Raw genomic sequence first — 16,695 nt, 5'->3', positions numbered from 1 at the left:
GTAGGTGACACAACGGTGGAGTGACATTTTCTTCCAGCCACAGATCTGTAATATGTTTTACCTGAATATGTGATCTGAAGCATTAGATTTATTTAAAAGTGTTACTGACTTAAACACGATTAGTGCCATTTGTCATCCCTATATAAATTTTTTTCCTTCTTTCTTGGTAGGCAAAATAATGATACAATAATTTAATTCATATCTCAGGTACTTGATAGAAGGAGACTAATCGTTGAAATGTGCTGCTAGGCTCTGCACTTGATGGCAACGATAGGGACAGCAAGGTATTACATTTTTATAAGGATTGAAATCCTAGCTTAAATAAAAATGTCATATTCTTAATATGACTGAATTGAAACTATTAAAGGAGATTAAAGAAGCTGTAAAATTAGACCAGATAATAAAAATAATGGAGTTTATTTATACATAGATTGATTAAATACCTCATTGGGAGCAAATGCAAAATGTGGTTTTGAGGTAGAGAAACTACTTCTTCAGTTGGCAGTTTTAGAACCTACAAAGCGAAGAAAGAAACTGCATATTACTTTGAGGGACAAACAAGAATTGGTAAAGGTTTCTGTAGGTCAACACTATTTAACAGTAATCATATCTTGGCTCTTTTCCTCCCAGCCAACTGAGAAGCCTCAAGAATTAACTGTACTAGCCCTTGCGTACTGAGCACCACTCCTGTGATGGACTGTGTGCACTCATTTTACCAGGCCAGGAAATTAAGTTGGCTCATCTAATTCTCAACCAAACAAAAAATAGTAATCATATATTGATTAAGCTCAGCATTCTTCAGGGAGAGGAGAACAAAATCTATCACATGGGGATTCAGTGTTAAATTGAGCTATGATCAAGTATGTACATTAAGAAAAGTAGAAAGAAAGATTTTATTTTTTAAATTTATTTTTTATTTTTGAAAGAGAGACACAGAGTACAAGTTGGGGAGGGGCAGGGAGAGGGGGAGACACGGACTCTGAAGCGGGTTCCAGGTTCTGAGCTGTCAGCATAGAGCCAGACACGGGGCTCCAACTCACAAACCACAAGACCATGACCTGAGCCGAAGTTGGATACTTAACTGAGCCACCCAGGCACCCCTTAAAGCTTTCTCTTTTTTTGAAATTTTTAAATGTTTATTTATTTTGAGAGAGAGTGCGTGGGCAGGGAAGGGACAGAGAGAGGGAGAGAGAAAATCCCAAGCAGGCTCCAACACTGTCTGTGCAGAGCCCAATGTGAGGCTGGAACTCCTGAACCATGAGATCGTGACCTGAGCTAAAATCAAGAGTCGGATGCTTAACTGACTGAGCCACCCAGGCGCCCCAGAAAGAAAGATTTTAGAAAGCAAATAACCCACTGGCAGCTTAAATGCTTAAAAATCATTATATTAGAAGTCCACGTTAAAAGAAAGCTAGGGATCAAAAGGACCATACAAAACAGATGGTGATTTGGCATAGTCTTAGAGGCTGTGGAGAGAAGAAATAAGAAACATTTTCAATCAAGGCCAAAGAATCCCACAAAGTGATAATGGGTGAATGCCACTTAGAAATTAGGTAAAAGAAAAAAAAAAAAAAAAGGATGAATTCAGTAAGCCTCTTTGCACAGCTAATGGTAAGTTTCCTGTTTGTTTATTTTTTTAAGAGGACATGTTAAAAATGGAAAGGCTGCTAGAAAAGTGGTAAGAGTACTTGATTATGGTGTGAAGGATCCATTCAGGGATGAAAACATTAGAGAATTTCCACTCTGTTTTTCTCCTCCACCCAAGCAGATTAAAGTTTCTAGGTCAGATGATGATAGATGCTTAACTTTTTTTTTCTGATTAGAACATGAATTAATCTTTTTCAAAGCATGAAAAGTATAGAAAAATATAAAGAAAATGTGAACATTTATTTAGTATTTCCAACACATTTTTTTCCAGCTCCCTAGGCTTTTCTTGACCAAATCAATATACTTGATTAGATCAAGTGCATCTACCCAAGATTTTAGAAAGAATTCAAGGATAAAATATGAATCTCTTAGTGAAAATATATTACTTCAATTTATAAGTGTCATGGTTACTACGCTAAGGGACTGGTGTAGATTGTTCAAATGTAATTTTGTCCATAAGAAGGCTTTGGAGGTGGAGAGACTAAAAACTATATTGGGAAATTGATAAAATATAAATTAAAGATTGAGTTGACTTGGTACTATTCATATAACTTATTGGGGCTAAGGTAATAGGTTAGTTTACATAAGACGCATATGACAAATCATTAACAGTTGTGTGGGGACAGAGTTGTTACCAGTGGACGTTGTTTACTTTGAAAAGACTTTAAAGTTAGGCCAAGGCTATTTAAAAACTTTAGTTATGGAATGGGAGAAAATGTTTTGTTGTGCATTAGCAAACTGACTTTCTGACAGTGAATACTTTTATAGGTCCATGGTTCCTTCTCTGCAGTTTCTAAACCTCAAAAGCTCTAAAAACTGGGCTTTTGTAAGTTAGGCACAAACCTGACTTCAACTGTTAATTAAGAGGCAACTTTTAGTCTTTTGTTTTTTGTTGTTCTTTTGGTTCTGTTTCAAGTAAAGATTCATCTTGCTATGGAATATCAAGGAGTTTACTGTTGGGGGCAGTCCCAGTTTCTACTGAGAGTATTACACTTTGTATGGTATATTAATTATCTCAGCTTTTTACAGGTGAAACAACTGAGGCTCAAATAAGTGCAGTGACTTGCCTGAGATGGTTACACATCTAAGGGAGAGTAAGGAGTAGGATTGAGCTTTTCTGCCTCTTTCCTAGTTTTGTTTTGCTTTGTTTTTTCCATTGTACTGTGCTGGTTCCTCGTAACATTACATCCAGGAACCATACTGATGAGTTCTTCTAGGTAGAAGAGTTGAAGCAATAACACTCATCTTATTTGACCTTTTAATGAATGTTTTACATAAGTGACATATTCAAATTTTCCCATGACATTAAGCTCTTTCAGATGGGCTCCCAAATTGTATAGATTATAAACATCAGGAATATCTTGGGTGTGTTGGGGGGATGAAAAATAGAAGATGAGTTTTAATGTAGACAAGTGTTACATTTAAGAACAGGTAGAAAGTCTGGACCCCTTTCTTAGCATGAGTTAATAACTTCAAGCTAGCTCTTGTAGCCCCAAAGAAGACTAGGAATCTTGGTCAGCTGTTCCTAGAAAAACTAGCTCAGTGTGCTGCCAGGGAAATGGTGGGCATCTTTAGGAAGAAAATCAGAACTCAGTAAAGTAAAAATAAATTTCCCTCAGCAAAACCAAGGTTTGTTTATGTTTGTGATAACTGACTGTTCTGCTTATCCCTGAGAAATATATCCAGAGCTGTTGACCAAAAGAGGTAAAAGCTTTAATCAAGACATATCAAAAGAAACTTCGTCTTTTAAAAACACTAGATTACCAAATCCTATCAAGTGATGAGAAGAACATAAAGACTTACTTACCAGTTCTTAAGATCCTGTATTGGATAGAGAGCACTCTTTCAAGTCAGAAATAAATTTAGCTTAATTATGGGTATTCTTATCAACAGTAAATAAATAAAATACTTAAAAGTAGAAATTAAAAATAAAAATAAGGTCAAGAAAGTTTTTGTGTTTGATTTTTTTTGTTTCAATGATTTCTTAATTAAACTTTTTATTTTGAGATAATTGTAGAGTCTACTTCAGTTGTAAGAATAATACAGAGGGATCCCTCGTACCCTTTTACCGAGTTTCCCCAATGGTCGTATTTTGCAAAACTATATAGTACAATATCACAACCAGGTATTGACATTGATACAATCCACCCACTTCAAATTTCTTCACTTTTACTTGTACCCATTTATGAGTGTATATATTTAGTTCTGTGCAGTTTTACTATTACCACAGTCAAGATACAAAACAGTTCCGTCAACACAAAGGTCCCTCACTTTGCCCTTTTATAACCACACCTGCCTCACTTCTGCTGCCCCTCCTCCTGTCTCCTACAAGATTTTAAAAAAATATTCATGCATTCATTTATTTATGTTGAGAGAGAGCTTGTGAGGAGAAGAGGGGCAGAGAGAGTGGGGGAGACAGAACTCATGAACTGTGACATCATGACCTGAGCTGAAATCAAGAGTCAGACACTTAACCGACTGGGCTACCCAGGCTCCCCTACCATAAGATTTTTGATAAATTATTGGATTAATACATTTATGATAACCTATTAAGTGAACCCAGGGATTTTAGGGGAGTATATCCTTTTTATAAAATTATTTCAGGATGTGTTTTTTTAATCAGATTAATAATATACTTTTTTGTTTTTGCCTTTCCATGAACTATATATTGAAAATCAAGTAGTACTATGTCTTTTAATGAAAATCAGTAATCCACTTTTTATACCTTTCTACCAAGTCTTACTCCCAGCAGGCAACAGCTTTACACTTTTTAGTCTTTATCTTAGGTTTACTCCTGTATCTAAGTAATAATATACTTTCCAACTGTTCTCTCCTTCAAATCTTCTTAGTATAGTTGGGTCACAATTTTTGGTTAAATCAGTATTCATTATTCATTTTGTTGTGTACATATTGTTTACTATTGAGCCATTTAGTATACTACTATTATGGTTTTTTTGTATAATTTTTGTCTTTTCTAGGATCTCAGTATCATTAACTACCTTATTTATTTTGGTTTGTATCACTATTTTTTTTCAGATTCTTTACCAGATCTGTAAATCTCACAATGTAGTGAAACATAGGAAAATGCTTAATTAGCTTCTTCCTTTCTTTTCCTTTTTCTTTTTTCTTACTGTTCCCCTTAAATGTCCTAGCCTATGAAGATTGATACCATGATTCCTTTTGTTTTTTAATGTTTATTTATTTTTGAGAGAGAGAGAGGGAGTAGGGAAGGGGCAGAGAAAGAAGGAGAGAGAGAATCCCAAGCAGGCTTCATGTGGTCAGCACTTAGCCTGAGCAGGGCTTTATCCCACCAACCGAGAGCTGATGACCTGAGCTGAAATCAAGAGTCGGACGTTTAACCAGTTGAACCACTCAGGCACCCCAATGCCATGATTCTTTTTTACCATGATTGCATGAAATGCTGCTTTAGGACCAGGAACATGATCCAGTAATGCAGCTCTCTTGTTCATGGATATTTACTATTTTACTTTTTTTTTTTTTAACATAATGTGCATGTAATAAAGTGCATCAAGTACACTAATCTTAAGTGTACAACTCAGTTTTTACATATTTGTACAGCCATATAACCACCATCTAGTTCAAGATAGAGAAGATTTCCAGCCCCACAAGATTCCTTCATGCTTCTTCCCAGCCATTAACCACCACCCCCACAGACATGACCACTTTCCTGACTTCTGTCATCTTTGATTTATAAGTGCTTAAAATGTAAAAACTTCGTGGTTTAAGTCTGATAGATTTTACCATACATTTAAGTTTATAAATGAGCACTCTCAGGAGTTGGTTATGTCCAGAACACCTGATCTGTGTACCAGCCCTATTTTGGGAAGCAGCTGTGTTGTGTATGGATGAGACTATTTGAAGGTTAAGAGAATACTCAGGAGCACATAGGTATTTTAAGAAATGTGGAGACTTTTGTTTTCTAGCCATCCCCCTAGACTCTCTTTCTCTCTCTCTCTCTCTCTCTCTCTCTCTCTCTCTCTCTCTCTCTCTCTCTTTTTAATTTAAATTTTAGTTAACATACAGTGCAGTATTGGTTCTGGAGTAGAATTCAGTGATTCATGACTTATATACAACACCCAGTGCTCATCACAAGTGCCTTCCTTAGTACCCATCACCCATCTAGCCCATCTCCTACCTATCTTATTCCGTCAAGCAAGTTTGTTCTCTATCATTAAGAGTCTCTTGTGGTTTGTTTCCCTCTGTTCTCCACCCTCCCTTGCCCCGGCCTGTATGTTCATGGGTTTTGTTTTGTTAAGTTGTTTTTTTTTTTTTAATTTTTTAAGTTTATTTTTTTATTTGAGAGAGACAGCAAGCAGGGTAGGGGCAGAGAGAGAGGGGAGAGGAAGAATCCCAAGCAGGCTGAACACTGTCAGTACAGAGCCTGATGCAGGACTTGAAGCCACCCACTGTTGAGATCGTAACCTAAGCCAAAATCAAGAGTTGAACTCAACCTAATGAGCCACCCATGTGCCCCTAAAATTTTATTTATTTTGAGAGAAGGAGGGAGAGAGAGAATACCAAGTAGGCTGTGTGCTGTCAGCTCAGAGCCCAATGTGGGGTTCAGTCCCACGAACCATGAGATCATGAGTTGAAACCAAGAGTCAGATGCTCAACTGACTAAGCAACTCAGGTACCCCATCTATTTTGTTCTTAAATTCCACATATGAATGAAATCATATGGTATTTGTCTTTCTCTAATTGACTTATTTTGCTTAGCATAATACGTTCTAGCTCCATCCACATCGCAAAATAGCAAGATTTCATCCTTTTTGATGAGTGAATAATATTCCATTGCATGTATATACCACATCTTTATTCATCAGTTGATGGACACTTGGGCTCTTTGAATAGTATGACTGTTGATAACACCTCTGGACTCTTAATGAACCTGCATCCTTTATCCTAGAGAGAGGAATCCATACTCTGTACAAGTACATTTGAAGACTGTCAGATAATTGAGACAGTTTATAACTAGTGACAAATGAAACTGAAGGAAGAACAGAGAGGAGAAATGGCAGCCTGGGCACCTCACCTGTTGAGGAGGAAGCAGTGTTCTTCCCTCATTTATTGACCAAAATATTTAATTGAGGGTCAGCTGTGAACCAAATGCTGTTAGGATACAATGGTGAGCAAGAGACAGCCCCTGCCCTTGGCGTGCTTGCAGTCTAGTAGATAAAACAATTATTAAATCATCACACACATTGGGAGGTAGGACATGCACAGGGAGTGCCTTTCAGGTAAAAGCTATAAGGCACTAAGGTGAGAGTGGTACAGAAGACAGAGTGTGACTATGAGATAGGGCTGGAGAAGTAGAATAGACCTGGCTTAGATAGCCTTGAGGGTGTGCATGTGGATTCCACCACTTCCCCCCGCCTCCCCCAATGGCTAACAGTGTAGATGCTACCTTTTGATAGGTTTTCTTTGCTCTTTAGAGTTAGTATAGCATAGTAGTTCTTGTGTAAGATTTAGGAAGGGAGGTGAGGTCTATAAGAAGTGAAGGTAATTCCTTGTATTTCCTGAAAAATACTGGGGTTATTTCCTTTCCCTCATGCCTATGAACTCATCCCATATTATGACCTATTTTAGAGATGAGATGATTGGGATACAGAAAAGTTTTCACACAGCAGTTCTGTGTGGAGGGCTGATTTCTTAGATCTGATTCCTAGCTATCTCCACTATTCACTTTTTCCCCTGAGAACTTGACCTCTTTCTCTTTAGCACAGAAAGTTTATTTCTGGCGATTAGAACTAAATTATAAAGGGCTATATAGTCCTCCAATTATTAGGGGAATGGTCGGGCTTTATTTTTTAAATGGTCTTTGCTTCTTGGTCTACTTACACGTAGCACTTGGTAAGGGTTTTCTCTGTGGACTGGTTCCACTAAATGAATCCCTGTAGTGTTGTGATGGAATTATTTACATGTTCAGTATACAGTTTAGCCTATTATGAGATGTATGCTAGCACAGAGCAGTATCAACAAACACCAAGGCTCTAAGCCTGAGCCCTGTTGAATAGCTGTGTCTTGGTGGAAGTGTCATTTGCTTATGTGAGATGAAACAGGTCAAGCCTCATAATCTTTGTCTGAGAATAGCAGCCTGTGAGGACCATAAAACCATGAGATGCAGCATAAAAACACTCAGGGACTGAGACGCTATACCTTTTACTCTTCTGTCCTTAGGTGACACATGGTCAGATGAGCCCTGTTGAATTGGATCCATCTTCTCAAATTGGCACTGTTAGTCTGTTCTTTATCTGATCCCCCATTGGAGATATAAGCTGAGAGCTACGGTACTTGAGGAGATGACACAGTTCCTTTGTTACAGTAATTAATGTAATAAATTAAGGGAGAGACCCAAAGGAAAGTTGATTGTTTCTTGTTAGAGCCCTAGGTGGAAATTCAGTTGATTAGTGAGTGCCTATGAAGTGTAGCAGGTGGAGAGGGAGATGCCTCTCCTTCCAGCTGGGTAAGCTCAGAGTCACTGAGGATGGTTTACATGTTGTATTAGCCTCATCTGAGGCTGGCTAAGCCCAAAGTGATTTCAGGGTAGCGTGTGGAATTCAGGGAAGATGGTATAATATGGTTTTCTTCTAGCAGCATTTTTGTATCCCATTGGCTTATTGACCCTTCCCTGGGGCATCAAACCCATGAATCTCACACAATCTAGATTTGAAGTCCTGTCCTATCAGTGGGGTCAACAACCTAGTGGATTGGAACAGGTGGTAAAAGAGATAGCCCGGATGTTAAAACTGAGCTTTAAGATGGGTACCTTGGCCCTGAGGGATTAAAAAAAATTTTTTTTTAATTTTACATTTATTGATTTTTGAGAGACAAAGTGAGACAGAGCATGAGCCGGGGGTCGGGGGGGGGGGGGGTGGACAGATAGAACAAGACACAGAATCTGAAGCAGGCTCCAGGCTCTGAGCAAGTGTTCAGCACAGAGCCCCATGTGGGGCTTGAACCCACGAACCATGAGATCATGACCTGAGCTGAAGTCAAATGCTCAACCGACTGAGCCACCCAGGTGCCCCAGGCCTTGAGGGATTTTTTAAGGAAGATAGAGTGAGTCTGTCTGTCACTATAGTGTAGTTTTGAACTACACCTGAAGGTAGGAGTATCCTTAAAAAAGTTGGGACTGCTGAGTTCATGGAAGAAAAAAGGATTGCCATTTTCTTTCACAGAACTTAGATTGAGATCAGTGCTACCTGCAATTTGTAAAAATACCTGATACTCTGTACAAGGTATAATTGTAAAACAGTCCTCTTTAAGTTCCTAGAACCATATAAGAATATGTGGGTGGGAGCACCTGGGTGGCTTAGTCATTTGAGCATCTGACTCTTGATTTTGGCTTAGTTCATGATCTTGCAGTTCGTGGGTTTGAGCCCCGTGTCAGGCTCTGCACTGACAGTGTGGAGCCTGCTTGGGATTCTCTCTGCCCCTTCCCTGTGTGTGTGTATGTTCTCACTCTCTCTTTCTCTCTCTCAAAATAAACTTACGAAAAATTCTTCTAAACAAAAAAGATTATGTGGGTCATTTTATACTTTTGAGTTTTTTTTTAAATATGAGTTGTCTTATATTTTTCAAATTTGTATGCTCATAATATGCTTACAACCATGATGGATACTTCCTCCATTTTATAAATGAAAAAAAATATTATTTAATGAAGCAATTTGGCTAGGATCATTGGAAATTTGAGTCTAGAAATCACATCTCTCTTTTTTTTTAGTTTATTTATTTTTTAGTAATCTCTACCCCCAACCTGGGGCTTGAACTCACAACCTGGAGATCAAGAGTTTCATGCTCTTCTGACTGAGCCAGGTGACCCAGAAATCATATCTTGATTCTAAATTCAGAGCTCTTTTTTCTACATCATGCTATCTTTGTAAAATTGAATGTAGCGTTTTGTTTTTGTTTTTGTTTTCCCTTTGTCCTGACAGCTTTTGGAGGGAACTACCTAGTCAGGTCACCCTCACATTTAAATGTGTATGACCTCTGTGGTCCCAAGCAGATTATATATACTCATATACAACTGTCACTTAGGCCGAAGACTATAAGAAGATTGATCTAAAACCCATAAGAAGAGGAGAGGACAGATAAATTTACATTGGAACATCATTGGACGATTTGCTACTTAAACCAGATTATCTGTGGGTAGTTGGCAGTTAAAGAGATGCTGTCTTCGTATAGTCCTCTAGGGTGGATACAGAGCTCTCTGTGGGTGGAAAGAGAAGTATTGTCCTTATTATGTTTGGACATCATTAGGGTCACTTGCTGCTTATGTCCTCTGGGCAGGGACACAGACCTCACATGAAGACTCTTTTTCATTCTTAGCCATCTTGAAGAGAGGCCTTGTTCATTCCTGAGGTAGGAGAGTGGTGTGATCCGTGGCATGTGTATTTCAAAAGTAATTAACAGTGGCTCCTGGATGGCTCAGTCGGTTGAGCGTCCAGCTTCAGCTCAGGTCATGATCTCACTGTTCGTGGGTTTGAGCCCCACATCAGGCTTTGCACTGACAGCACAGAGCCCGCTTTAGATTCCCTGTCTTCCTCCCCTTGTCTCTCTCGCTGTCTCTCTGAAAAATAAATAAATAAAAAGTAATTAATGACCCAAAATATGTGATTACAAACCAGTCTGTGGGCTGGGAGTCTGAGAGAGGAATTGGATTCCAGAGAGGAAAGTGGGATTTGAATTTCTGTTGTTATAGGTACAGGATATGGGGAGTGATTGTCCTGGCCTATCTTGGTCCCTTAGCAATATTCGCACAGAGAGGAGTTGTTGGCGATCAGGTGCAGGAACAAAGAATAAATGGTACTGTCAAGTAATTCCAGAGTCTGGTGAACTGTGGTCCTAAATACGGAAGTGGAGTACAATTAGGCAGAAGGAGAAGAGAGAGAGGAAAATATGTGCAGAAGCTCTTGCAAGTTCAAAGTGCCTTGTGGTCTCTGTAAGGTATTGGTTCTCCTGATTCTTCACTTTAACTGCCATGGAAGCAAGAGGTCAGTGCTTTTCATTTCCAGCAAGCATGTTAGTTGCCCTGCCTCCTGGGGTTAAACATCTCTGCAGTGACCTGTCAGAGAATTGATTATTAGCAGTCTAAAGCCAGGATGCTGTAGGGAGCAGATGGGAAGTGGTTTGGCTGTTGCAGCCAGGCTGATTAAAGAATCCTTGGCAATTTTACAGTGTATCTTTGGAAAGGTACCACCAAAGTTACTGTGAAGCCTGCTGGGTTTGGAAAACTGGATTTTCTGAAAAGTCACCTGAGTAAAAGTAGTATTTATGAAAACTCAACACTCTCAAAAATAGGACAGTGGCTTTCCAAACAACATTAAAACTACTAAAATCAGTCCTTAGGATATGTTTTGTTTGCATCCTCTTTATTCAGAAATTCTGGGTAATTTTGTAGTAGGGAAAGCACTTTTTGATAGATATATTAATAGAACTGTAGATTTGAAAAAGGGTCTAGGCATGTCCAGACTACTTTCTACTACACATAGAGGAATTCTTTATGTAATTTCGTTGACAGAGGATTAAGCTTTTTCTGCTCAGTACTTTCAGAGATAAAGATATGGCTTCATTATGGCATTGTGGGCCAGTGTTGGAAATCTCAGGTTATTGAATTTCTTCCTCAGTTAAACATCTGTCATTCTGTAACTTCTACTCACTGGTCCTATTTCTACTGTCAGCATCAGAGGATAAGTTTCTCTCTTCTGCATTGCAACCATCTTAAGTTTGAAGCTTACCAACTTGTCTCGCCCGTTTTCTCCTTTCCAGACTAAGGAATACCAATTTATAAGACCTTTGCTCTTACAAAAAATGGTTTCTTGGTCTTTCATTATACTCTTCTGGACACCCTTCTATTTAATGAATATCACTTAAGATATAGAACCTGGAAATGAGCACAGGCCACCAGATGTTCAAATTTTCATCTCCAGCTCTTTTTTGAGAAGAAGCACATTTAAAAAAAAAATTGCAATATATCTTGCTTACTAGAAAAAACAAAACAGTTTGCCAGGACATATGGAATCGGGGCAAGAGGAATTTGAGGAAGTGTCTTCCCTTACTAGTGTTAAGGCTGAACTTTAGGTTCTACGTTATTATAGGCATTGATTTTACCTCATATTTCTCAGGAATAATTTTTAGTATCTTTAATATCAAGTTTACTCTTCAGATTACAAAATTTAATTGGTATTTGTGTTTCCAAGAATTATTCACATTTATGCTACTGAACTGACTTTAGGGCTTTAGATAGTTTTTTTTTTTTTTAACAAGATAGATATACATGTACATGTGTTCTTACATGACTGAAAATCTATTACATTTATATATGACAAACACCTTGACTCCATGTAAGACTTGACCAACAGCCTTTTTTCTTCAAAATTCTGTAGATTTTTTCATTCTTTTATAACGTTTAATATTGCAGAGCAGTCTGAATTTGGCCCAATTTTTGTCCTTTATAATTGGGAGAATTTGGCCAGAATGTGTGCAAGTTTGGCTTTTTAAATTGATTTTGCTGAGAAAGTAGTAAACCTTTTCAATCTGCATGCAGGATCTTTTTCAGCTCAAAACACTATTCATTTATTATGTCTTGATGGGTGGTTTTCCTCCCAGTTCTAATCTCCTCAGTTTCTTTTCAGTGTTATTAAATGGTGTATCTCTCTCAATTTTTCGCATTTTCTTTTTGCTGCCTTTTCCTTTGTGTTCTAGAAAAATATCTCAGGTTTTCTTGTAGTTTACTGAATCATTTCCCAGTTTCAGGTCTGTGCTTTTTTGATTTCTGTATGAATTTTAATAGGAAGTTCATTTTTTGTTTTTTGCATCTTTCTTTTTTTAAAAATGTCGTATCCTTTTGTCTAAGTTCATATCCTTTTATTTCTGCCTGTTTTCTTCTTTTTTTTTTTTTTTTAAACATTTATTTATTTTGGGGACAGAGAGAGACAGAGCATGAGCAGGGGAGGGTCAGAGAGAGAGGGAGACACAGAATCTGAAACAGGCTCCAGGCTCTGAGCTGTCAGCACAGAGCCTGACGCGGGGCTCGAACTCACAGACCATGAGATCCTGACCTGAGCCGAAGTCGGCCGCTTAACCGACTGAGCCACCCAGGTGTCCCACCTGTTTTCTTCTTAATGCTATCTCTTCCTTACTGACATACTTCATTTATCCTGCTCCATATGATAGCTCAGCCAGTATAGTAAAGTGAGAACTGTCAAGCTCTCTGAGCACTATCATTTTTATGTACTTTATATTCTTTTACCTAGAGTCTCTCTTTCATCACAGTCCTGTTTTCTAGAAGGTTGTGTTTTGTGTTTTTTTTAAAGGAAAGTCTTCTGAAAGTTTTGTTTTTCCAGGGTTAAACAAACATGGGGTTGTTTTAATGGCTGAATTACAGACTGATGATAGTAGAGCTCTGGAGGAAAGTGGGTAAGCCATAAGTAAATGTGAATGTGTTATGCTCTAAGCCTAGCCACAATTGCAAAGATTGCAGAGGTAATAAATTATGATGCTGGAAAGAACTATGCTTTAATAATCCACTATAGTGCAGATTCAGTTGGCATTCCCTTTTCTAGAAATCCTTGCTGCCCCTCATAATAGAATTATTTTCAGTACCATGTTCCACTGCCTTATTCACTTATTCACTGTTGTATCCCCAGTACCTAGTTTAGAGACTAGCACAGAGAAGGTAATAAATACAAGTTTTTTGAATGAATGAACAAAGATGTGCTACACTAGTATTTACTGTAGGCCAAGATTTCTTAGATAGTATTGAGAATTCTAAACATTTTTACAAAAATTTCTTTAGAATTCTAGACGTTTTCAGAGGTACCATTTTTCTTACTCTTCAGGGATTATGTTTCCTTTACCTTGTGGGTGTCATGTTTTCATAGTTCCTACATCATGCCTTCCCCCACTCCACCTCCACTCCCACCCTAATTTTGCTCTTCCTGTTATGAAGTAAGATCTGTGTAGACTTGATGCCAGCAATGGTTGTTCCTGTTGGTACTAAACTCTCTCTCTACTTGGGTAAAGGATGTATTTTCTTCTCAGATCTACAGCTAAATGACAGATTAATGTGCATACCTTTCTCTTTTCAACCCGAGTTGCTAGGAGGCATTTACTTGGTACAGCTCTGCTTTCCTGGGATGACGTCTTCTCTTGTAACTGCACCCTGGTTCTTTGATACTGTCTTGAGAGAGTAGGTTAAAAAGTACAATTTGTCTTGTCTCTCTGTCATATCTGTAGCATTTACCTGTTGGAAATCCACATTGTAGGATTCATTGTGCCACCACTGGTTTGCTCTTTGTTATCTTGGGAGCTTTCTTCTGTAAAGGGATGTAGAAAGCTATCCGTTGGATTTTGCTTTGCCTTCAAGAACAGAACTCTTACTCTTTGTCATAGTAATACCTGGATGGTATCTGTTGGCTTCTAGATTTTCTAGCTGGTACACTTTCCAGGTCTCATGAGTCAGGAGAGTGGAGAGTTCTAAATTGACTTCTCTACCCTCCCCGCCTTTTTTTTTAGCCAATCCCTGTTTCATGTGGTAAGCCTTTGGTATTTATCAATACAGTGCCACCAGTCTTATATAAAAATGTGAAGAGTTATTTCACGTTCTGCTGTTAGGGGTTTTAGTAGTGTTGAGTCAGGGTAAAATTTTTTCGTGTGTGTCTTCATAGACATTTTAGTGAAAAGTGGGAAAGGCCACACTGAATTATGCTATTTGGAGTTCAGTAAGGCTTATTTAACTGAAGTTAAGCGGGTTGATTGAGTCATCTCTCTGAGGATTGTCTCCTTTAGTTGCAATATTTGTCTTCTATCCTAATGTATTTTTCCTAGTTCTGCTTGCTTTTTTCTTTCACTCCTAATCATAATAAGACGTTTTCCCCCCAAAAGTCAAATGACAAGGAATCCATATTATGTTTAGTAAGGACAGGTCCTGTTAATAGAGGCTTATTCAGCCTTTGCAAGTCCATGTTCTGAGTCTCTGATAATTTAAGAAGAAGCAAAGACCAAGGGGGTGTGAGTAAAGTTGTGCTAGAGTTTGAATCTGTTATGTGCCAGGGCCTGTATTGATTGAGGGAGGATTGCCAGCTGGCAGTGGTGGTAGAAAGAAGTCTCTGGGGAATGGGAAACTAACTCTAGAGGTTTCCTAGTTAAGACTTAACACGGAATCTCTGGGCAATTGGAAATATTGTACTCTCCCCTAGGGAGATGGAGCGGGAATTAACTTTTCCCCTGGTCCAATGTGACTTGGTTAGAAATACAATTGAACCTGTTTGTCTTGTCCATTGTGATGTGATAGCCCCCTAGGAACAGTCTGTTTTGTGTGGGAGTTTATTTCAGGCTGTCTCCTTGCCTGTATTGTTTCCTTTAACAGCTCTTTAAATTTTCTTTTTCCAGCAATGATGTTGTCCACTGGGCATGTACTGACCAATGTGGCAGGTCTGAGAACATAGCTGAAGCTGAAAATAGGAAAGCTGGGGGCAAGGAAGAGCCTTGAATCTTGAGGTGGGACGTTGACTCTAAGATGTCCTTGAGCAGTGGAGCCTCCGGAGGGAAAGGAGTGGATGCAAACCCGGTTGAGACATACGACAGTGGGGATGAATGGGACATTGGAGTAGGGAATCTCATCATTGACCTGGACGCCGATCTGGAAAAGGACCAGCAGAAACTGGAAATGTCAGGCTCAAAGGAGGTGGGGATACCGGCTCCCAATGCTGTGGCCACACTGCCAGACAACATCAAGTTTGTGACCCCAGTGCCAGGTCCTCAAGGGAAGGAAGGCAAATCAAAATCCAAAAGGAATAAGAGTGGCAAAGACACTAGCAAGCCCACTCCAGGGACTTCCCTGTTCACTCCAAGTGAGGGGGCAGCTAGCAAGAAAGAGGTGCAGGGACGCTCAGGAGATGGTGCCAATGCAGGAAGCCTGGTTGCTGCTATTGCTCCCAAGGGCTCAGAGAAGGCGGCTAAGGCATCCCGCAGTGTAGCCGGCTCCAAAAAGGAGAAGGAGAACAGCTCATCTAAGAGCAAGAAGGAGAGAAGCGAAGGAGTGGGGACTTGTTCAGAAAAGGATCCTGGGGTCCTCCAGCCAGTTCCCTTGGGAGGACGGGGTGGTCAGTATGATGGAAGTGCAGGGGTGGATACAGGAGCTGTGGAGCCACTTGGGAGTATAGCTATTGAGCCTGGGGCAGCGCTCAATCCTTTGGGAGCTAAACCGGAGCCAGAGGAAGGGGAGAATGAGTGTCGCCCGCTAAAGAAAGTCAAGTCTGAAAAGGTAAGAGGTGGCCAGATCTGGCTGCCTACTGCCAGTCAGAACTGCCCTGGACTAACCACCAAATGCTTTGTGCACTCTGTGGGAGGCTCATTAGTTTGTGGGTAATGACCAATTACAAGGTCAGAGCAGCTGGTAATGATAATGTGGTTTTGTTCCAAATTAGGGGATTCTCTACAGATTCATTAACAGCGGGCCTGGGCATTTTGGAGAATATCTATTGCTGGGGGCAGCTAGTTGGTATGACTTCTAAGTCAAGTGGAGAAACTCCCACCTTGTCCTAGTCCCATCACCCTCAGACACTTGTTGCTGGAGGCCAGCATCAGCCTGTATGTGGTTTTCTCATCTTGACTGGTATTTCATCTTTAGAATTATTGATGAACTTACTAAGCTGATGATAGGCTTTCAGTGGAGAGCTGTTCTTAATGGGATAGATGGTGCTGCTGGGTTTCTGGAAGAAAAAAAGTTAAATAAGTTTCATGGCATGATATCTACCAGGTGTTCTATTGGTGTCTACCAAAGAGCAAAGCGGAAGGTAAATAAGGGAGCAGCAAGTACTGACTGTACTAAGAGGTACTTAATCAGGCCTTATGAGTTGGTGTTGTGGCTATGCATGTTTGGCCTTGAAAGAGATTCTTTGGCCACTAAGAGTATGGTTCTTGGCCAAGAATCTTCCTCATCTACTGGTAATCAAAGTGTCCAGGTGGTTTAATAGCTGCCAAACAGTGTAATGATACCTTACCTTCTGCTTGAGTTGGAAGGAC

The 16,695-nt window shown here is 39.4% G+C and overlaps 1 protein-coding gene across 3 annotated transcripts in view; it reads left to right on the top strand.

The window, feature by feature from the left end:
* The window catches only part of ZNF609 (zinc finger protein 609), a 211,708-nt gene that overhangs the window by 11,591 nt on the left and 183,422 nt on the right, over nucleotides 1-16,695 (top strand). For all 3 annotated transcript variants that reach the window (XM_042988639.1, XM_042988640.1, XM_042988638.1), the window contains exon 2: nucleotides 15,061-15,934. In XM_042988639.1, coding sequence (XP_042844573.1) covers nucleotides 15,188-15,934 — 747 coding nt within the window. In that variant the 5' untranslated portion in view covers nucleotides 15,061-15,187. The remainder of the gene's footprint in view (nucleotides 1-15,060; nucleotides 15,935-16,695) is intronic.

This window comes from Panthera tigris, chromosome B3 (assembly GCF_018350195.1).
Source record: "Panthera tigris isolate Pti1 chromosome B3, P.tigris_Pti1_mat1.1, whole genome shotgun sequence".
NCBI classification, from domain to species: Eukaryota; Metazoa; Chordata; class Mammalia; order Carnivora; family Felidae; genus Panthera; species Panthera tigris.
The sequence above is the reverse complement of the archived record's forward strand: the minus strand, read 5'-3'. Positions and strand labels throughout refer to the sequence as shown.